The 23151-nt window shown below is 40.4% G+C and overlaps 1 protein-coding gene across 3 annotated transcripts in view; it reads left to right on the top strand.

Annotated features, from left to right (window-relative positions):
- The window catches only part of SORCS1 (sortilin related VPS10 domain containing receptor 1), a 602977-nt gene that overhangs the window by 465033 nt on the left and 114793 nt on the right, over window positions 1–23151 (top strand). For all 3 annotated transcript variants that reach the window (XM_030807336.1, XM_003255446.4, XM_012505615.2), the window contains exons 7-10: window positions 1672–1790; window positions 4381–4470; window positions 11637–11816; window positions 22708–22854. In XM_030807336.1, coding sequence (XP_030663196.1) covers window positions 1672–1790; window positions 4381–4470; window positions 11637–11816; window positions 22708–22854 — 536 coding nt within the window. The remainder of the gene's footprint in view (window positions 1–1671; window positions 1791–4380; window positions 4471–11636; window positions 11817–22707; window positions 22855–23151) is intronic.

Consider the following 23151-nt stretch of genomic DNA (forward strand, 5'->3'; position numbering starts at 1 on the left):
ATATTGTGATAAATTCCATAGAATTAATAGGATGGTGTGTGATGAAGAATAATCATGGAAGATCCTCAGATGTAACAGTGAGCTAGCTGAAATCTAGAACCTGCTTTGAGAACAGCCTGGGGAGAAGCATTTTAGGCAGAGGGAATACAAATGAAGAGTCTTTAAAATGGTAGAAAGTTTGGCCAACTTCCTGAACATAAAGTAGGGTGGATTCGAAGAATCACAGAGAGAGTAGAAGAGATTAGCATGGTTGAGAAGTGGGGGAGGTTGGAGGGTTGGCGTGGTGGGTGGTGGAGAGTTTGAATTTATTCTCAATGCAATGAGGCAAAAGGGGTTTTAAGTAAGGGAGTAACATAATCTGATTAGATAGAGGCCAGGATAGTGTGCTCAAAAAACAGGAATAGCCTCCCTGTTAAAATATATTTCCAGCAATAGAGACCAAACTGATGTAAGAGTTGTCATTACTGATATTGTATTTATCTCCAGGTGAGATCCAGGGTCTTAACTGATTCAATTGTAAAATAAAAGCAAAGTCTTGACTCAAGGAACTCCTCCCAATTCGGTTTTGCTTTTTTTTTTTTTTTTTTTTCTGTCAGCCAGGTTGGAGTGCAGTGGCGTGATCTTGGCCCACTGCAACCTCTGCCCCGCTGGGTTCAAGCGATTCTGTTGCCTCAGCCTCCTGAGTAGCTGGGATTACAGGTGCCTGCCACTGCGCCCAGCTCATTTTTGTATTTTTGGTAGAGATGGGGTTTCACCATCTTGGCCAGGCTGGTTGTGAACTTCAGACCTTGTGATCCACCTGCTTTGGCCTCCCCAAGTGCTGGGATTACAGGCGTGAGCCACAGCGCCCGGCTCTGTTTTACTTCTAATGAATTATGGAAGAAAAACCCTTATCTTACTTAACCTAGAATCTTATAACCACATCATTCTTATCATTAGATGATGAATGATTAGTTGTATGTGTGTTTTCCTCTTTGTCAAAGATCAAAGTGTGAAGGTGAAATCTACTAATGAGAAAAAATTGACCATGAAATCACAAGTATTATTGCCAGTTTTTGAAAATATTTTCATTTGGGTTTGGGAGGGAAAAAATAATTAGCAATAATTTAGTATTCTAGGATATCAAGACTTGTTGGAAGCACCAGGAGATGATGTAGGTGGTATTAGGAGCAAGTAAGTAAAATAATAATGATAATAATTTAAATAATAACAATGACAAAAACGGATTTAACAAAGTTTGTGAGGCTTGTTTAAAGAACTGGAAATTATGGCCAGGCGCGGTGGCTCACGCCTGTAATCCCAGCACTTTGGGAGGCTGAGGCAGGCGGATCACGAGGTCAGGAGATCGAGACCATCCTGGCTAACGCGGTGAAACCCCGTTTCTACTAAAAATACAAAATATTAGCCGGGCATGGTGGCAGGTGCCTGTAGTTCCAGCTACTCAGGAGGCTGAGGCAGGAGAATGGTGTGAACCCAGGAGGCAGAGCTTGCAGTGAGCTGAAATCACACCACTGCACTCCAGCCTGGGCAACAGAGCGAGACTCGGTCTCAAAAAAAAAAAAAGAATTGGAAATTTGGAAATGGTAAGGGAAATAGCAAACGTCCACCCTGACTCTAAAGCTCTGTCTTATATCCCCCTCAACCCCATGTTTTTCCTTTTTTTTTTTTCAGATTCACATTATCTAACTTGCCGAATGCAGAACTGTACAGAGGCCAACAGGAATCAACCTTTTCCAGGCTACATTGACCCAGACTCTTTGATTGTTCAGGATCATTATGTGTTTGTTCAGGTATAAAAAATCCACTTCTGTTGATTGTCTCAGAAACCTTTCTTTTCCTTGTTTCTGTCCCTTTTGCCTGCTTTACGCTCCATTAAGAGTCAAAAAGAGAGGATGGCAGGGAGGGAAGGAGGTAGGGAGAGAGGGGAAAATCACTATCTTTTCAACAAAAGGATAATTACTGAGTGTGGAATCTTCTATACTAACAGAATAGTCGTGAGTTTCTTTGGGCTGTGTCCGGAGGGTCTTATCAACATGGGGTCGTGAAGGCGTCGCATGGAGTAGTGAGATTGTCTCTAGGATGATACACAGTATGATCTGTCCCCCACACCTGCATTCCAAAGAAGCTCCCAGTTATCAAAGGGACTGAACAAATATGTCAGTCTCTTTCTATCTGGGAAAGGGTCAGCCAATCAGCCCCCTCCCCAATACCCACCTTAAAAGTGGAGAAGCAGGAATGGGAAGGGAAGCTGTGGGGTGGCTGGAGATAGTGGGAGGCAGAGGCCAGGGGGAGAGTAATCAGTTTTTATTGTCATGCACCAACTGTGATTAGAATAAAGACACTTCAGAGCAGATGTATTCAGCCAGGTTTTTCACCCCCAAGAGAGTGGAGAACAGTTTAAGAAGCTGACGTTTCCTGAGTTGTTAGTAGAGACAAGAAGCAAATACGCTGCACTGCTTTTCAGCATTCAAGGAAAAATTTAAGCTTGTTTGGACAATGCATTTAAAAACTCAGTTACCGCCTTCCATGTTAAAAATGACAAAGGTACAATTACTAAATAGCTTATACGTATATATAAAAGTATACATATATAAAGACCCATTCTAGACAGTATTACATTTATTTCGACAAGAAATTGTGATTTAGAATATTTAATTACATGCTTTGAGGATGCAATTTGTTTAAATGCCCACCAGCCTGTGTACTTTTAAAATGTTTCACATATGATCGCGTGCGCACACACACACACACACACACACACACACCCCATTTCTTTATTCTTCAGGGAAATTAGTAATTAATACTCTGACAATTTCAGCATCAAGTTGTCAAGGGACATTCGAATAGTTACACGTATTGGTTCTGTCTATAATAATTCATTTCTGTATCTGTGCTGCTCCCAGGAACCTTTTCTGGTTTCTAATAACAGTTTGTGATCCACATCTATGACTTACAAATGAGAATCAATTCTGCATTTGGAATTTCATACAGTCTTTACCCATGCCACCATGAACATCCTGTAACACCTCACCTAAGAGGTGATCTGGCCACATGACGGTGAAGATGATCTTTCCAAGTCACATTCCTAATGTGATGAACACGCACATTTATTGACATTCTGAGTATGCAGACTCCAGCTGTCATTGAAACTCCAGGCATTTAGAGGGGTTAAGAGTGGCTATGAAGGAGAGAGTGAGAGAGACTGGTGGTGGTGCCCTTGACACTGTACCTGCAGGTTGCTCATATGCTGGCTGGAGACCACACCTGCCCTCTCTACCTGCCCTCTGTACCTTCCTGCCCTCTCTCACACCCACCAGGATTCATTGGGCTGCATGCTTTGGACAAGACTGGGGGGGAACTGGCTGTGGTGGCACCTGCTTGTAGTCTCAGCTCCTGGGGAGGATCGCTTGAGCCCAGGACTTGAAGGGTGCAGTGAGCTATGATTGTGCCACTGCACTCTAGCCTTGGGCAATAGAGTAAGATTTAGCTTTAAAAATTTTTTTAAAAGGCTGGGCACAGTGGTTCATGCCTGTAATCCCAGCACTTTGGGAGGCCGAGACAGGCGGATCACCTGAGGTCAGGAGTTCGAGACCAGCTTGGGCAACATGGTGAAACCCCCCCATCTCTACTAAAAGAATACAAAACATAGCCAGGTGTGGTGGCAAGGGCTTGTAATCTCAGATACTCGGGAGGCTGAGGCAGGAGAATCACTTGAACCTGGGAAGAGGAGGTTGCAGTGAGCCGAGATGGTGCCATTGCACTCCAGCCTGGGTAACAGCAGTGAAACTTCATCTCAAAAAAAAAAACTAAATTAAATAGAAGAGACCTAGATTGAATTTGGACACCAATCCCAATCCTAGCCTGGTTTTCTGTCTAATATGCCAGCACTCCTGTCTGTGCCATGTGCCCATAATCATCAGCGTAACACCATCAAACTGGAATTCAGTGGCCAGAGATGTGAGCCTCCAGCTCTGCCACTGTTTGACTTGGGCCATTTCATTCTGATATGGCACAGGGACCTATTTGTAGGGTCATAGACTTGGGTCTAGAGACCTGGGCTGGTGATGGCAATCAGCCAACATACCCCAAGGTTAGTATCATTTGAAAAAAATAACTCAAAATTTTTTCTGGCATCTGAGCCACAGTGCAAATTTAAGAATTGTATTTTTGTCCAGTAGGTTCAGTTTGGGCCTCTGACCAGCTCACATACTCTTTATAAGTTGTGTTTGAACTGAATGCCAATTCTTTACACTTGTCCGCAATAGACAGTAATGCCATTTGTTGTGTTGGAAGCTACCTCCTTCCATTCAGGTGGCTGTTCTGTGACCTGTGCCTGTTATAGTAGCTTGAGCTTCTTACAATCTTGTTTTTATGATCCAGCTGACATCAGGAGGGCGGCCACATTACTACGTGTCCTACCGAAGGAATGCGTTTGCCCAAATGAAGCTTCCGAAATATGCTTTGCCCAAGGTATGGCCTAAATCACTTTCTTCATTTCACTCTTGACTCTCATTCACAGAAGCCAGCCTCCATCCCTTTCCCAAGGACTCTTTCAGCTTCTCATAGTCATGTTTTCTTTACATCTCTCATCTCTGTTTCCCAAGTTTGCTCTGCCTTACTGTCTCTTTGGTCAGTCTTACTACCCTCCTCCTGTTTCCTCCCTCCCTCCCTTCCTTTCTCTCTCTCTTTCTCTTCCTTTCTTTCCTTCTTTCTTTCTTTCTCTTTCTCCTTCATCTTACTTTCTCTTTTTCTTTCTTTCTTTCATCTTACTTTCTCTTTTTCTCTTTCTTTCTTTTCTTTCTTTCTTTCTTTCTTTCTTTCTTTCTTTCTTTCTTTCTTTCTTCTTTCTTTCTTCTCTGTCTCTGAGATTGTTGCTATAGGAACATTCATATGAATTTTAATAATTGATTTGCTTTTCAATAGTAAAGATTTTCAAGCCATATGTATTTGTTTTCTAACAAGACAAAATATTTTTCGGATGTGTTATGTATCAGTGCAACAGCTGCGATCCATTTCTGTCCCATTTGATTATCAGTTGTTTACTGAGCGGTGATGCCGTGACGTGGCACCAGCCTTTGCTTTCTCTCTCAGCCAGTCAGCGCCCTGTAAACTTATGAGACTGGTTGTCTTTAGAGTTCTGAGGCGCAGCTAATTTTTTAGACTTCCCCAAAGGTGTACCCTTTGGAAAAAAAGAGGCAAACAAAAAAGTTAAAGACCCTCAGCTGTTGACGTCCCCAGGCTGTCCTTCCAGAAGTGCTGAAGAACTGCGTTAATATGGAGCGCCACCTAGTGGAGGTCAAACTGACTCGGGAGCTCACAGCTGTGTATTTGCGATCTTGCTGCCATCATGATGTATTTGAAGTGACTAGGAACTGTAAATGTATTGTGCCTTAATCTTAGAGTAAGGGAGATGTATGTGGCTATAAGAAAGGGACTCTGCAGGTTTAAATAGAGTTATAGCTCAACTTTGAAGCCTTTGGCTTGCACAAAGAACATACATAACTTTTTTTTTTTGAGTTTCCATGCCTCTTTCTCTTATATTTTCATCCGTGACTTTGTCGTATGTTGTCTTGAACCAACACCAGATAGCTGCCCAGGAAGTTATATAATAGACATAACACAAGGGCACAGCAGGCCTCCTCTCCCAGGAGAGCCAGTGTTAACAGATTGTTCTGGTTTCTCCAGGATGAATTCTCTTTCTTGGCTACCACCCTTCCCTCACCCTAACATAGTGAAAGGTGGGCTGTGAGCCTCAGCCCATTAGAGGTAGTAACACACTGAGTTGCACTGTTAACTCGAAGGAGCTATAGCTATGTTCATAGTTGTTATTTTCAGCTACTGAGAGGTTAATGACTGTGGTAATTATCCAGAACTGTATGTATGTCTGTGTCTGGATACATTTAAGTTCTTGTTGTTCTTGATTTGGCTTAAGTGTTTTTTTGTTTTTTTTTCCAATAAGACAAGAATTTACAACATTTAAATTGTGCCTTAGATAAGAATTGGATAACATCACTATGTAAAAGGAAAACTGAGTGTTGTTCAAATTGCCTCTGATAATCTCTTAGAAAGGTCTGTCAGAGAAATGAACATGTAAACTCAATAAATACAACAGAGCCGGGTTTTGTTTTGTTTTTTTCCTCTTTAGCATTGAAATAAATTGTTGTTTCTTTGATTGACTAATAAATGAAGTAGTTGACTTGCAGGATTTGCACCTTAAAAAAAGAATTATCTTCAATGCAATGACATGCTGCTGTTGTTCAAGAGGGATGTGGAAATGGAGACCATATCCTCATCTTATGCGCACTCTTGGGAATAAACTGTTTTTTGTTTTTGTTTTTGTTTTTGTTTTGTTTTGTTTTGTTTTTGAGACAGAATCTCGCTCTGTCACCCAGGCTGGAGTGCAGTGGCACAATCTTGGCTCACTGCAACCTCCGCCTCCCAGGTTCAAGCGATTCTCCTGCCTCAGCCTCCCGAGCAGCTGGGACTACAGGCACGTGCCACCAAGCCTGGCTGATTTTTGTATTTTTAGTAGAGACAGGGTTTCACCATATTGGTCAGGCTGGTCTTGAGCACCAGACCTCGTGATCCGCCTGCCTCAGCCTCCCAAAGTGGTGGGATTACAGGTGTGAACCACCGTGCCCGGCCGGGAATAGACTCTTTAAGTGACATAAGTTTTGGTTGAAATCAAATGCTATTTGTAGCATAATTGAGGCTAGAACTTAAGTCTCCTGACTCTCAAGGTAGTATTTTTTTATATTATACTTACTTACCTTGAAGGTAAATTAATAGCTTCTGTTATTAAAACATAGCATCACCACCCCTCAAAATTCCATATACTGTCAGGGACATTAAGAAGAAAATCCCATTGACTTAAGGAGCCCCAGAAATCATAGTTTAAAATCAAAGAAACGTTTGTAGACTCATTGCTGGAGGTTTGGGAAACAGATACTTTGCATTGCTTGTTCATAGCCATCACACAGACCACTGCTGACAGTTGCCCCCAGTGGCATCTAGCCAATATGGAAGGAAAAAGTTTTACTTTGAACCCAAATTTGCATCTGTCTTCTTCCTCCTGTTCTCCCAGAAGAGCATGTTCCATTACTCAGTCTTATCTGGGTTCTGAGGGTAGAACTCAGTGATTAATTTAGCTTGTTCCTAGAAAAAATAGGGGCTAATACAGCAAATGAATGTATTATTTGGTCCAGGTGGGTGTTTATTATTTAAGGCAATGAGATTCTTTATTACAATCCCATTATACCTTCAAAAAGAAACCCCAGCTTGGGTGGAATGATCTGCGACAAAGGTGCGTATATTTCATGGCCTGTCAGGGCTGGTGCAACTGGAAATGAACAAAGCTTCATGCCGACCAAAGGAATCGAGACAAACCAGTACATTTATGCGCAATTTTCTTTAATCACCCACTACCATTGTATCAGCTCCTGAAAGATCACAGTCACCCTGAGCTGTGCTCAAAAAAAATTTAATAATATAGTAGTAAAGAATGATAGTGGGTAGGGAGATTTTAATATTGCCATTGCCATTAAGAGCATGTGGCCCTCCAGACAGGGAAATGTAGTGAGTTTTCCTTCCTTTAACTTGCTGGGAACCCATTCAGAGCTACTCAAGTGAGACAAATGAGGCAATACATACGAAAGTGCTTTGAGCATTTTGGAGGACAGATACTCTATAAAAGCAAGGTAATATTATTATTAGTATGGATCTAGTTGTCTCCGTGGTGGAAGATCGATGTGGACCAGGATGCAGGTGATGTGAAGGCTGCTTGATTTGCAGCAGGAGACGTGGATTAGGGACCCAGATCTGTCACTAACTTGCTTTGAAACCTTGGGCTGGTTTGTCAATATCTCTTTTCTTTATTTTTTTTTTAAATAAGGAGCTCAGATTCACAACAATATTTTCTCATATGTGTTACTTAGAATAAAATGTCCTTAGTAATCCTTCCTGAGAATTTGGTTGTGTGGTCAAATATGTCTGAAAAAAGGAATAAACTTCATTCTGTGTTTCTTGCCTAGAGAGTAACAGTAGCTCACGGGTATGTTGAAGGTTTAGAACGTCCAATGAGCAAGAAAGCTCTTTAACTCACCATTAATTAATATGTTTTACCAAAGGATCCCTTCCTCCTTTTCAAGTCTACTAAAATCCTAACAACATTGCTGTCCTACAGAGCAGACTTTAGAAAAGGCTTCAATACAAAATCTGTAAGATCACGCCTTGCTCTCAGATTCTGTGATTCGGTTAAAGCATTCAACATAAAGTGCCACATTGGGAGAAAAAGCACATTTCTCCCAATAGAAACAGGATTTAAGGAAGGACATAAAAGAAAGATGATATGTAAATATTTTAAACTTTTCAATTAAAATATTTAAGACCAATATCATTTGAAAATGGCTGTTCAACATAATTATATGAAACAAAGGAAGGATTGGAACTCAGCTCATATCTAGAGATGGCCATTTTAATCTGTTATCATTGTGTGACTACTTCTCTAAGTGACCTAGACCACAATATTTGATACACCTGTGTTTTCCTATCCAAATCTACAAAATAAAGTCTTGGGAGAAGTGGCCGGTATAGGTGATGCACTTTACTCTTCCAGCCTAGGATTATTTAGTCAAATGTCTATTGTGAGAAACTCAGAGGTTCACCAGTGCAGAAATTCACTGTAAATCACAGAAGTGGGAATTAGCTATGCGGGGGTCAGATTATTGTTGAGATATTTTAACTTGGCTTCAGGGATTATGCTGCATCTTACTGACAAAGAAGGGAAGATGAATTGGGAATAGTTGTTTGATGCTTCTCAAGGCCAAGGTAAGGATTTAGGTCTTTGCCCTATAGGACGGGGAGCCATGGGAGGTTTGGTTGTCAATGCAGGAACAGCTCTGGAGCTAATTTCCACAGACAAGTCTCTCCATTAGAAAGAAACCAAACACTTGGATATAGCTTCTCCCGGTTCAAAGAATTTTAAATTTTATTTTAAACAATAACAACAAAAACACTTGGGTGAACCACTTCTTGTCGTGTATATAGTTAGGACTTGAGTATTTGCGATAAACAGAAAGGTCAAATGAACCTGGATTAATCAACAAAAGGGATGTAAGGGCTCACTAACCGAGAGTAGCTAACATACCCAGAGCATATGCTAAGTTCCAGGCACTATTAGGAGTGCTTAACACTGATTAACTGATTTCATCCTCACCACTCCATGGGGGACCTACTATCCTTGTCTCTATTTTGCAGATTGAAATTATGAGACACAGAGTTTCATTCACATGGCTAAGTTATAGAGCCAAGATTTGAGCTCAAGTAGTTTTACTCCAAAGTCCATGCTTCAGCCACTTTGCTAGACTGTCTTCTTTAACTGAAAAGTCTGGCAGTGGGATGGGCTTCTTAAAGGTCCACATTTAGGGACCAAAAAATGTCACAGGATTGGGTCATCTCTCTCCATCCGCTGACTCTGTTTTCATCAGGATTAGTTTCATCCTTTACCTCTAAGATATGTCTCCAGCATATCTGGAATTTTCTTTTTTATTCTTACTGCTTACAAACCAATAGTGAGACACTAATTTTGTCTCTCCCTAATAACTCTGCAGTCATTCTAGGAACATGTCATATTGACTTTACGTGGGCCACCTGCCCATCACCTATTCAGTTGCTGTTGCCAGAAAAATGGAATATTCTGAATGCCAGTTCTAAAAGCTCATTTCTTGTGCTGCTGATAGAAGAAAGTAGAAAAAAGTTTAGATTTAATATAGAAATATATCTGAGAGGGATGAGGCTGTTTTTTAAAAAACATCAATCATACAGTTGGACCTGTGTCTCCTCAGGTTCTGCATCAGATTGAAAATATTAAAAAAATACAAAGTAATACAAATTAAATAAATGATACAACTATTTACATAGCCTTTACATTGTATTAGGTATTGTAAGTAATCCAGAGATGATTTAAAGTGTACAGGAGGATGTGCGTAGGTTACATGCAAATATTATGCCACTCTGTATAAGAAACTTGAGCTTCTGTGGATTTTGGTATCTGAGAACAATTGTGGAACCAGTCCCCCTGCAGATACCTAAAGAGAGCAATAATTACCAGGAGAAACATAAATAGACATTCAACGGATAGAAGCACTCATTAAATTAATGGGCAGGATTCATTTTTTGACCTATCCACTTGGGGTTCTTTCTACAAAATGTTACCAAACTTGAGTATGTCATATGGAGCCTGAGTAGAGGTGAGGAATATAACACCCTTTGGATATGGACTTCTCCCTCTGGGATCACGAGTTTAAAGAGGATAGAGAGTCTTGTTCCTACACATCTAGAGCAGAGTCAGAGCTGAAATGCTGCTTGATTGAGAACATGGGCATATATGACAATGAGAAATTTAGGTTAGTAGTTAGGTAGAATTTCCCCGCACTGGAATCGTTAACAGGAAGATTGTCAGATCTCCTAAAATAGAGTATGGTGCATCTGGAAAGATTAGAGTACTAAGTGATGCCAAAAACAAGAATTGTTCTACGTTGTTCTTCTACCTTTGTGGTTATATGCAATCTTTGTTTTTATTTGTTTGTTTTGGTTACTTAGCCTTAATTTTTTACTTTGGAAGTTGTTTTATGTCTACTCTCTTGGGCAAAGAGTAAAATGCAGGCAAGAACATATGAACAGACATCCCCTAAAGAAGAAAGCAGGCCTTAGTCTGAGTCAGCAAGCTTTGGACTGTGGTAGCTTCCATTGTACTTCTCTAGAGTTATGAATGGGGGAAAAGGAATTTGAAATTCCCACCCCGGGGGCATTTGCTCACTGCCTCCATGCTACCTTTGCTTTAATTCTATCTTCCAGGACAACCAGGCTCTGAAAACGTCATCAGTTATGCAGACTGTCTTTTACCCTTTTTCACTGGAGGATTCCTGCAGAACCTCTCAGTTTAGATTTTGATAAGCAGCTAAGTCTTTGAACACACTAACATGAGGATTAGTACTTTGGGTTTCTCTAGTGAAGGTTTTCTTAGGGCTGAGGGTAGAGGAGACTGGCTGGGGGTTGCTGAATTCAGGCAGTGCTTTTCAAACTTTAATATGCATGGTAATTATTTAGCAATCTTGTTAAATGCAGATTTCGATTCACCAGGTGAGGCCCAAGGTTCTATATGTTTAATAAGCTTCCAGGTGGTGTCCTTGCTGCTGGTCCATGAGCCACACTGAGAGATGCAGGGTTTGTCTGTTTTCTCTCTGTTCCTCCAGCTTTTCCTCATATCTACCCCATATAGGCCTTCTGAGCAAGTATCATATTTGTGCTTGGCAAAAATATCAGGATGCTTGATTCTCCAAATCATACATATTTAATAAAGTATTTTTCAAATTATGTAATGAGGCAATTAAAACTGATCTATCAAAAATCCCTCCATCCTATTTTCTCATGACCTTATTGCCTAACCTCTCAAGTGACAAAGGAAACATATGATTAATGCTTAACTAATTATTATTTCTCATATATGCAAAAGGAAGCTATCTTCAATTAAAGTGCTCATTCTGGTGTTCCTCATTTGATTCCACACTCTTTGGATGCCTGCCAGGTTAATGTATAAAACTCTTTTTCCCTCTTCACGACCTTGTGTCTTTTCACAGGACATGCATGTTATCAGCACTGATGAGAATCAGGTGTTCGCAGCAGTCCAAGAATGGAACCAGAATGACACGTACAACCTCTACATCTCAGACACACGTGGTGTGTACTTCACCCTGGCCTTGGAGAATGTCCAGAGCAGCAGAGGCCCTGAGGGCAACATCATGATCGACCTCTATGAGGTATGTCACGAGGCATATGTGGTCCTAAACCACAGTAGTGCCCAACTGGCGGATGGAAACCCCGCATGGACTCTTTTCCTGGTCATTTTAATACAGTTCCTTATGTGGCCTCATTTCTCTTGGGAGATGGAGAGATTTGCAGAACATTTTTATTAGTTAATTTGCAATCCACAGAAGATCTCTGGGGGATTCTGGGAGGGATTCTTTTTTGACAAACTCCATAGGACATGAAGGCTTAGCAGACTTGCGGAATGTCTGGGGAGGCAGTCAGTTACAGGATTTGATGAGAGTGGTCTGCATGTGATGTTTGGACATAGTTCTGAAAGGCAGACAGGGCTGTGAGTAAAGGGATGGTGGTTGGCACTCCCTTGTCTCTCAGAAGAAAGAATGAAGGGGATAAGGTCTCCTGCATCCAGTCAGAAGATACTCCATTTGGACTTGAAGACCTTTCTGGTTAAATAAGCTCCCTTGGCTAATGGCCTTTTTCTCACAGGGCCAGAGAATGACATAAGATTAACAGGTGCTTGTCTCCTAAATCCAGAAAAATAAAATAAACAACTACAGCAACAAGAACAGAGCTTCGCAGAGTCTTTGTTTCTCAGAATGGCCAAGATTCAAAAGAAAATCATGTATGTTGGATTGGTTGGCTTTCATGATAAATACCAATGCTTTAATTGCCATTGAAGGCACAGTTAGCTAAAAAGAAAACTGCTGCTTTGGGATGGATTTTAGCCATTCGTCAGTCTTATCATGAGCTAGGAAAGATTTATAATAGGTTATAATAAGCCATTTGAAAACATTCAGAATTTGGGAAGTGTAAATTCTATATTCTATATTCTATCTGAAAAAAATCTAAAATGGATTCAGATATGTACAGTCATAATGACACTGTCATTTAGTTGAGAATAAGTGCAGTGAGTCAAGAGGTTGTTTGTCTAAGAATAAGGGTATATCCAGTATGAAAGAAACTAATTTCACTTAAGAAATTTTAACCTATCATTGTAATTCCTTTCAATGTGTTCTGTCTTCCTTCTCCTTCAGAGGTTCTTAGTGATTTTCTTCTAGTATCTAAACTTCTGTGTATGTATAAAAGCGTATTAGTAAACTGTATGCCAAATTTAGAGCCCAGGTATTTGTAATAGAAATTATGGCAGACTAGCATAGGGTCTAGTTTATGTGTATATGTTTAGAAAAATGCACTGCAAACTTTTGCATACTTTCCTAAGTTTTTCCACTTCTTCTCCTGCCCATGTTTCAGATAAATACAGTATCATGTACGACAGCCTCAAACTGTATTCTAGAAGAAATTTACATATTGTGATGATTTAGTTTCAACTTCATGTTGAATAAAATTTAATTTAGAGTACAGATTTTGGATTTAGTTTGCCTGTGCTTAAATCCTAGCGATGCCACTTGTATGTATTCCTTGAGACAAATCCAGTAATTTCTGAGCCACAGTTTCCTTGCTTAAAATATGAAGATAAACATGATACCTACTAGATGTGATTTTTCTGAGGATTAAATGAGTTAATCCTTTCAAAGCACGGAGCACAGGGCTTAAAATACAATAATGCTCAACAAATCATAGATAGCATCATTAATATTATGTTCCAGTGTGTTCAAGCACCACTACATAGCCTTAACATCTACCCACATTGTTTAAATGCCCAAAACATTTATATTATTTTGGATTCCTACATCTTCCCATATTTCAATTAGTGCAGCCATATGACATTCTTTATACCAAGTAGTTGTCTCTTTTTTTTTTTTTTTTTTTTTTTGAGATGGAATCTCACTCTGTCACCCAGGCTGGAGTGCAGTGGCGCGATCTCGGTTCACTGCAACCTCCGCCTCCTGGGTTCAAACTGTTGTCCTGCCTCAGCCTCCCGAGTAGCTGGGACTCCCACCACCATGCCCAGGTAACTTCTGTATTTTTAGTAGAGACGGGGTTTCACCATATTGGCCAGGCTGATCTCGAACTCCTGACCTTGTGATCCGCCCGCCTCGGCCTCCCAAAGTGCTGGGATTACGGCCTATACCAAGTAGTTGTCTTCTCATAAACAAGTGTAAATTACCACATTTCTCTTTTCATTTGTAAATAGATTATAAACATTTTAACTTGAAGTATGTTTTGTTGAAATGCCATGCATTTTCTTGCCTTGACTGAACACTTAAAATGGAAGGATTCTTGCTGTGAGCATCCACTGGCATGAAGTCAAAGCAACTGCCCAAGCTTAATCCCCAGTTTTCTTTCCTGGCCCTCGTTCTATCCTTAGTCTCCCAAAAACATATTCTGACTTTCAGGTTCCATTTTCCCCTTCCTGATTATCCTCTTCTCTCTTTTTGAGTCCACATGGAATTGATCCTCTGGATAAATTTTGTTTCCTGCCAGAAATGAAACCATTTTAATTGGTGCCTTGATGATGAAAAAATAACAAATTTAAACAGGAATGACTTTGCAATGTCTTGTTATTTGCAGCTATTTTCATGACTAGTTTTCTGAATTCAAGCATCGGTAACAGGTATGGAATGAAAAGAGGAAACAAGGCGACCTCTGGACATGCCAAACATTGCTTTGTTAATCTTGTGTTTCCCCTTTGTGCCTCTCTTGCAGTTGACTATCTGTAGGGAAACTGCTGGCTCTTATTATCATCATTTTGAGCAGTGGTGTGACTGTATTATGTAAAGGTGCTCTGCATCCTGGGGCTGGGAGAGAGGAGTCTTTGTTTTATTAGCCTGACAGTTCACAGCAACTTGAATTGAAATTGATGTGATCAGAACGGCAGTGCCGTATCTGCTGATTACCTAGATAGAAAGAATATTGGCTGACACGGAGCCTGGCACAAATGTTCCCTTAAATCTGATTGTTCTGGCTAGCAGGAAGCTGAAAACCATCCAGCATGAATTTCCCAGTAGAATTGCAATGAATGATGAGAGTTTAGAGATAAATGAGAAGTAAGAAAATCCATAAATGAATTACTAAGGAGCAAAGATGAGCAACACATGAGGTGGGGGTTACAGAGATAGCATACATGGAGTGCATGTCTGCTCACATTTAAGGTGAGTGAAGAAGATGGCCTTTGTTCTTTGTTTGTTTGCTTCTGCATGCCAATTATGTGCTATTCCTGCATTTGTGAGCTCTTCAGGCTATTTTAGCAGAGGTGAACTGTATAATGTATAAACATGTAGATCTGTGTATCAAGGATGTGCATTGCTGATGGGTCTTTGTAAAAAATGCAGAAGGAAGCACTGTGCTTATTAAAATTAAGCATTTTGTTTGCAAATACATTGGAACCTGGCTACAGATTCTGTGTTCTCTACCCTAGAACTATGTGTATGTGTGGAATGAGAGAGAGAAATGCTGGAGACAAAGTGTTGAGGGTACAGCTTGTATGGTTTAGTTACTGAAATATCAGAATTTTCCACCAGTGTCAATTGGACTCCATTCAAGAGAGCCAAGAAATGAGAGCTAGGAAAGTTGGCCTCGGAGCAAAAATACTAGAAATGACTTTTGTTGCTATCATTAATAATGGCTAATATTTTGGGCCACTTTGTGCCAGGCATGGTGTAAAGAACCTTCCATACTGTCTCATTCAATACATACATTAACTTTATGAGGTAGGGACTGTTGTCACTTTCACTTCAAATATGAGTAAATGGAGGCAGAGAGAATACAGCAACTTTTGCAAGACCCCATAGATGGTAAGTGGCAGAGTTAGGACCTAAACCCTAGAGTGTGCAAACTCTCAACTGTAGACTGTCACATTTTCCCTGAAGGATCAGCATCTGGGCTTGTATTTGGTTGTGGAAGAGTGATAGCATTAAGACTGAAGAACATAGAAGGGCAGGGTAAATAGGGTTAGACTTTGCATACCAGTGGAAAACAGAAGACTGGAAGAAGAAAATGATCTGGGGAAAAGTCAGTGTAAACAGAATCAGAAGTTTGATTGCCTGAGACCTATCTATGCAGCACCTTTAGTGCCAAGTCCTTAGTTATAGCTAAGTTCAGGCCATATTTACACATGGCTCACAGTCTTGTCGGGTGGACATATTTGTGTAAGACAAGCCTGGAAACAAGTGCCCTAAAACTCCATCACACCTGAATAGAATGAATGGTCCAGTGCGTCGTGTGCATCATGCACTGCATGTCTGATGGTGGCCAGAGCAAAAAAAATGTGCTGAGTGTGTGTGAGAAGAGTGATGCCTGATGTCTTTGTGTAGTGTGGATGATGAGAGGGAGCCTGACAGGTTTGGATGATACCTTCTCTCCTTTGGGAAGGGAATATTAATTAATGATGATGAAGAGCACTTTGGCTTAATAGACAATGACAGTTCACCCCAGCTGAGTGCAAAGGGTTGTATTGGGAGTGAAGCCACCTGGCTGACAAATACAGAATACACGAGAATGTGTGTATACATGAGTGAGCCCTGGTGGGTGTCATGAAGGACAGCCAGTGACCAGGGCATGTTCTGTTACACACAGTGTCTTCTGTACATTATGAATACCCTCTCTTTGAAAGAGAAAACTCAACGGTTATGATAATATAGCATACACCTTGATTTCTTGGAGAAAGACTGCCTCTTACAATCTAGGTTAGGAGGTAGAGAAGAAAAATGCTCTCCTATTGAAGATACATTTATTACAGGATATTGAATGTACTATTGGCCAGGTGCAGTGGCTCATGCTTGTAATCCCAGCACTTTAGGAGGCGGAGGCAGAAGAATGACCAGAGGCTAAGTGTTGAAGACCAGCCTGGCCAACATGGCGAAACCATCTCTACTAAAAATACAGAAATTAGCTGGGTGTGGTGAAGTCCCAGCTACTTGGGAGGCTGAGGCAGGAGAATCACTTGAACCCGTGAGGTGGAGGTTGCAGTGAGCCGAGATGGTGCCAACCTGGGTGACAGAGCAAGACTCCTCCTCAAAATAATAATAATAATAATAATAATAATAATAATAATAAAATAAAAGAATGTACTATTATTTCAGGCTCCTGTCTCTTGAGGAGGAGAGTGCTCTTTGGTTGGGGCAACAGAGAAGGAAAGAACATTTAGGTTTTTCTTGGCCAATGGGTTCCCTGATTGTGAAGGCACCCCGGCCTCATGTTTATCCTTCCTGCTGTCCTTTCTTGAGAAAAAAATCTCATCCGCAAAGCCAAAAGAAATTGTGGCCATGAATATGTTCTCTTTCTTGCCACAGTTGTTGTTTCATCTTTTGAATTTTTTTTTCAAATTTTGGCACTTAGGATTTGTAATTTAAGTCTGAGACTGAGAGGGTGGTGGTATTCATCTTTTAGTCAGCATTAAAGGCAGAAATAAGCAAAAACTCTTGCACAGGAATCTTCCCAACTTAGCCTCTGCGTGGAGCTTCCAAAAGGTTTTCTTACACAAATACATAAGTTCCTTTGAATTGATTTATAATAAAGAGCCTAAGGAGTACTAGAGATATTTATGGGAAGACTGATTCCCATAAGAACAGAACAGAACTATCCAGAAAGTAAACCTAAAAAGCAGGGGAGATATCTGCGTTTTTTTCTTCAAGTCACCAAAGAAACACAAATTCCCAGCACCTAGCACGTTTTAACTCTCGAAAAAGATAGCTGTTGAGATCTTCTACGTATTATATCTGCAAGTGCCTAGAAGATCATATGATACATAGTAGATGCTCAGAATATATTTGTTAAATGACTAGAGTAAATGTACTAATGACTGAATAAAATACAATTTCTTTGAGTAGAACAATCTGATACGATATTTCTCTCAGGCCACTCTAGGATGAGAGAGAAGTTCGAAGAGACAGTACAGCCACAGGCCTAAGGGTGTAGACTCTGTAGTTAGACCGACTGACTTGGAGTCCAGATCTAAGATTCTCCAGTGGGATGACCTTAGGCAAGTGATTAGCCACGTCTGAACTTCAGTTTTCTCTTCTGTAAAATGAAGATAATATGAATTCTAAAGCATGCAGAGATTCACAAGTTCATGTTTGCAAAGCCTTTCACGTACAGGTTGAGTATACCTTATCTGAAATGCTTGGGACCAGTAGGGTTTCAGATTTTAGATATTTTTGGATTTTGGAATATTTGCTTATATATATAATGAGATATATTGGAACTGGGACCCAAGTGTACACACAGGATTAATTTATGTTTCATATATACCTTATCACATAGCCTAAAGGTAATTTTAAACAAGTTTAATAATTTTGTGCATGAAACAGTTTTTTTGTATTCTAGAAATTTATTTTTTATTTTTTATTGGTACATAATAGGCACACATTTTCAGGGTATATATAATAATTTAATACATTTATATAATTAGTAAATAACAGTATACTTGAGATTATTCATCACCTTAAATATTTTTCTTTTCTTTAGAGTTTTGATTATGTTTTGACTGTGACCCATCACATATGATTAGGTGTAGAATGTTTCACTTATAGCATCATGTCAGTGCTTAAAACATTCCAAGTTTTGGGGCATTTTGGATTTTTGGATTAGGGACGTTCAACCTCTGGTACCTGAAATTTAATAATCAATAAGTTTGGGTTGCCATTATTATTATATCTTTCCTTTAAAACAGCTTTATTAAGATATAAGTCACATATGATACAGTTTGCCCACTTAAAATGTAAAATCCAGTGGTTTCTAGTATGTTCACAGAGCTGCACAGCCACCACCACAATTTTAGGTTATTTTCATCGTCCAGTACAGAAGCTCTACAACCATTAGTAGTCATTCCCCATTTCTCCTCCTCGCATCTTCTCCCCAGTCGTGGTTACCAGAGGCTTGGGTGTTGTACCTTCTAATGCAGAACTCTTACTGCCTATTTCAGTAGGAACAAAAACAGGGGCTGGCGCAGTGGCTCACACCTGTAATCCCAGCACTTTAGGAGACCAAGGCAGGTGGCTTGCTTGAGCCGAGGAGTTTGAAACCAGCCTGGGCAATGTGACAAAACCCTGTCTCTACCAAAAACAAAAGAAAACAAACAAACAAAAAACCCCAAAATTAGCTGGGCATGGTGGTGTGCAACTGTAGTCCCAGCTACTTGGAAGGCTGAGGTGGGAGGATCACTTGAGCCCAGGAGATCGTGGCTGCAGTGAGCTGTGGTCACACCACTGCTCTCCAGCTTAGGTGCCAGAGAGAGACCCTGTTTCAAACAAACAAACAGAGTTCTTTGTATAAAGTTACTTTACTATTATTAATTTTAAAGAGCAGTTTGGTGGAGTGAATGACAATCCGAAGGTTGTATTAGAGTAGGAGACCATAATGTGAGAGGTCACAGGGGATGACAAAATTGGAATTAATTTATGATAAAGAGTATAAGGAGTACTAGAGATGTTTATGGGAAGATCGAGCCCCATAGGAAGATTCCACAGTTCTTGACAGCCAAGATACAGGTACCATCTGTATGAGACACAAATTAAAGAACAGAGAAGAAGTGTTGGGATAATCAGGATGAAAACAGATTCTGGTTTCTGGAAAAGGTTTATGAGCTCAATCTTGAGGGATGAATAGATAGAGGCACATCAAGTGGCTTTCTGAGAGAGTTGGGGGTAGCCTTTGTGAACAAAGAGAGTCAGATAAGCGAAGGGAAGGAAGTGTTCTGAGACCATCATATTGGCAACAGGAAATGCACGGATGTACTTTGTGACTTTGTGTTATGCTTAAGGTTTGAGTTATAACACTTCATATTTAGTCTAATTAAAATGATATCTTGACTTATATGATATTAAATAATAAGAAATAACTATTAATTACTTTTGAGATGTCTGATAGCAAATTTCTCTGTAGGAGAAGCAAAGGGACTAAAGTAGCATTCCAGCACACTCAGAATTCTTAAAGATCTTTATGCAGAATTCAGAAGGTCAGTAAAGGCAACAATTCTTTTCCCAAAGGAGGACAGACTTCCAACAGTGGGATGTACCATTCCCATGGGAGTTTTGTTATCAGAAATTCTGTGTCTATGGGAAGACATGGCTTCTGTAGGAAATACTACTTTACCCCACCCTACCCCATCCCTCAGCTCCACAATCTTCCATAAATATGCATGCAGTGTGGCTACAGAGAGATTATCTAAACATAAACATGACCCCTCATCCTCAGTGGAACCTCAGACCTTACAGTCACACAAAGAGAGACATATACTACATGCATAGACAGGTACACACATGTACACCCACACACATTCCACATTTGGGGCACTAATGCTTGGTATTATTTCCCTTGATATCCAGAGTCCTACAGTGAGAGGGTAGAGGTTCCAAGAAACATAAGATGAGACCTTAGAATAGAGCACTGGAAGAAAGTGGCTCGTGCGTGCCTAGGGGTTTCCGTGAGACACACAGAAAGATGGATTTCTGAAGCTCAGAGTGAAAGGAACAGTGAATAGCACAAAAACCTAAGACTAGGACTGACTACCTTTGCAGACCAGGCCAAAGCAGCAAAAGAAAACAACAAAACAAAAAACTCTACCTTAAATGGATAAAGTGCCTTGGCTGCAAGAGCAAAATAAGCAATAAGCAGACCCTCTCCAGCTCTGTCCCCTGTTGATACACATTCTCTTTACTTCGCCAAGTTTTTATTCCTCAAGATAAACCTGAAGGCCAAGCTGCCAGAGATGAATTACAAAGCGCAGCTCTTTGCTCAAGTGGCATTTGATAATGCCAAGCAGTCGGGGGCCAATAAAGTCACCACTTCTGCAAATCAAATGAACCAGCTCCCAAACATGCATAACCCTGCACTGGCACCCTTGCCAGAAGAGGGAGAGGGTAGGAAGGAAAATGGGCAATGAAACTACTGGAATAGGTAACATTTTTATTCCTTCTGCCCTTATTGTCACCCTTTAGAGTGCTGTATGGCTAAGACAGGGTCATTTGTCATTTCTGGGAATGATAGAGAGGAAAGACCAGTATGACTTTATGAAATTCTGATTTACGTAATTTAATTTTTTAAAGAACTGGCAGTTTATTCATATTTAAGTATGTAACAGCTTCTTGAACATACGCAAAACCAATATGGAGTTCCCTGGTGGGCAGCCCTTGCAGAGCTGGTGTAGTGAATTACTAAATATTATTTGTAATTAACACACTGCTGTTGGGAGGTAGAGTGCTCCTGGAGCTTATGCCTTCCACATTTGTTGAGGTTAGACAATGCAGAAGAAATTGTTCCGGCTGCTATTGATTGCCCAGAATGCACCTTGTTTCCTGAGTATAATAGTTCAAAATATTCCTCTCCGCAACTCATTTATACCATTTAGTTGTTTAACATGCTTGTTGTTTCAAAAGAGTACAAATTTGGCCCAACTATAAATTATCCCAGATGACAGATCAGCAGGTACACACTAATGAGGTCTGACTGTCAAAAGCAAAGGCAAAATGTGTGTCTTCTATCGATTGAAACCCAACCTCTTAGAATTGACAAATTCAAGCTGTATTTGTTGAAACAATGTTGGAAGTCAGGCAGATCTGGGTGTGAATCTCAACTTTCTGTGATCTCAGTTTCTTCATCTGTAGAATTGGGCTAAAAGCTGCAGGTGCAGGTTTGTAGTGAGTATTGGAGGTTTTGTAAATAAAGTACTGGACATAGTGCTTGGTGTTTGGCAAGGTCTGAAGAGGTGACAGCTATTGCTTCACTAATCTGCTTAAAAATTTTTCATGTTATAAAGGGCCCAAGTTAAGTAGGTTCAAATATGCTTGTTAGCCTGCTCACTTACTCCGTAGGTGTGTTCCAGAAAGCCACCAAGTCAAAGTGTCTATTTCCTCATCCTCAAAATGTGGCTAATGATAATTATTCCGTGGTTATTCTGAGTATTAAATGAGATAATGTACATGCAGCATTGGAATGCATTCCTCAACATGTTTCAGTCCTTTTCCTCACTGCCCTCCAGTTTTCCTGGGTTGTTACAATTGCAAGCAGGGTAAAATATGCATGAATGTGTTTGATAAACTCCAAAACACAAGAAAAATAGAATGCACAATTATTTGCTTTTGCAATATTTTGACAACTTACTAATTATTGCGTCTTACCTAACATATAGAAGAGAGAAGACAATCATATTTTCAGAGCCAAATAATTAATAGCATCTATTTAGGCTGAAACCAACCATGTTATAAAAACAAAGTAGGGAGTATTTGATGATTTAGGGAAACCGCCATTTATTTAAATTTAAAAGCTGTCCTCTTAGGTTCAGTGTATTCTGGTGGCTTAACAGAGAGATCTTACACAGAAATAAAGCAACAGTAATTGGTTCAGGAGCTTTAACTGACCTCTTTCAACTGCTCATGCCTGCAGATAGCTTGATAATTGAGGTAGGCATTAAGAGCATGAGCTGTGAAGCCAGAGAGTTGTGGGTTAATAATCCCGAGTCTGATACTTACTGTGTGCCCTTGGGCAGTGTGACCTTAGTTAAGTCACTTTGTTTGGATGAGCCTGAGCTTTCTTCATTTGTAAAACAGAATAAACGATACCAAAGAGGAGTGTTTTAAGGATTAAGTGAGATCAAGTATTTGAGACTCTGGGTGCTACGCTAGCATACAATAAAAGTAGCCCCTATTTATTTATTATTACTTACCAAACAAGAGAGCTGAAACCATGAGAATTTATCTCTTGGCAACTGCAGGCTCCTGTCAGCCTATGTTAGGGGTAATAAGAAGCCCCTATCAAACTCTTGTTGTGACCCCCATATGATAAGGATCACCAATCTGTTGTTGTTTGTCCAGTAGCCTGGGAAGTCATTATACCTTGAGCGTCACCTCCTTCCCCCATCGTCAACCCTTCTTTCCTCCAAGACAGGTGCTCTCAGCTGACTCTGACAGCCTTCTTTTCTTTTTTAAAGTAAACAAATCTATCCCTTCTCAAATTGATGTATTTTTCAGCCATGTCAATTTTTCCCAGGTAGCAGGGATAAAGGGAATGTTCTTGGCTAACAAGAAGATTGACAACCAAGTGAAGACTTTCATCACGTATAACAAAGGCAGAGACTGGCGTTTGCTGCAGGCGCCGGACACGGATCTAAGGGGGGACCCCGTGCACTGCTTGCTGGTGAGTCTTCATATTGAAGCAGAATGCCTCACACAGTAGAGGGATGGAAATGGATATTTAACAGAGGATGAGGATAATTCTGGGACTTTTGCTCAGTTGATGAACAAAAGGGAGCGGGGAAGGGCGTGAAGGCAAAGGGTGTAGAAAACTCACAGCATTGCCTAGTGTGATGTGCCAAAGAGATGAGAGAACATGGGCATATTTCTTGTGCCCTTCCAGGATCCTTGGTTCCCGCCCAAGCTCTGATGAGGGCCTCAAATGGTAGTTTGAGGGAGAATATGACAGTTTCTATCCCTG

The sequence above is a fragment of the Nomascus leucogenys genome, chromosome 3 (assembly GCF_006542625.1).
Source record: "Nomascus leucogenys isolate Asia chromosome 3, Asia_NLE_v1, whole genome shotgun sequence".
In the NCBI taxonomy this organism is placed as follows: domain Eukaryota; kingdom Metazoa; phylum Chordata; class Mammalia; order Primates; family Hylobatidae; genus Nomascus; species Nomascus leucogenys.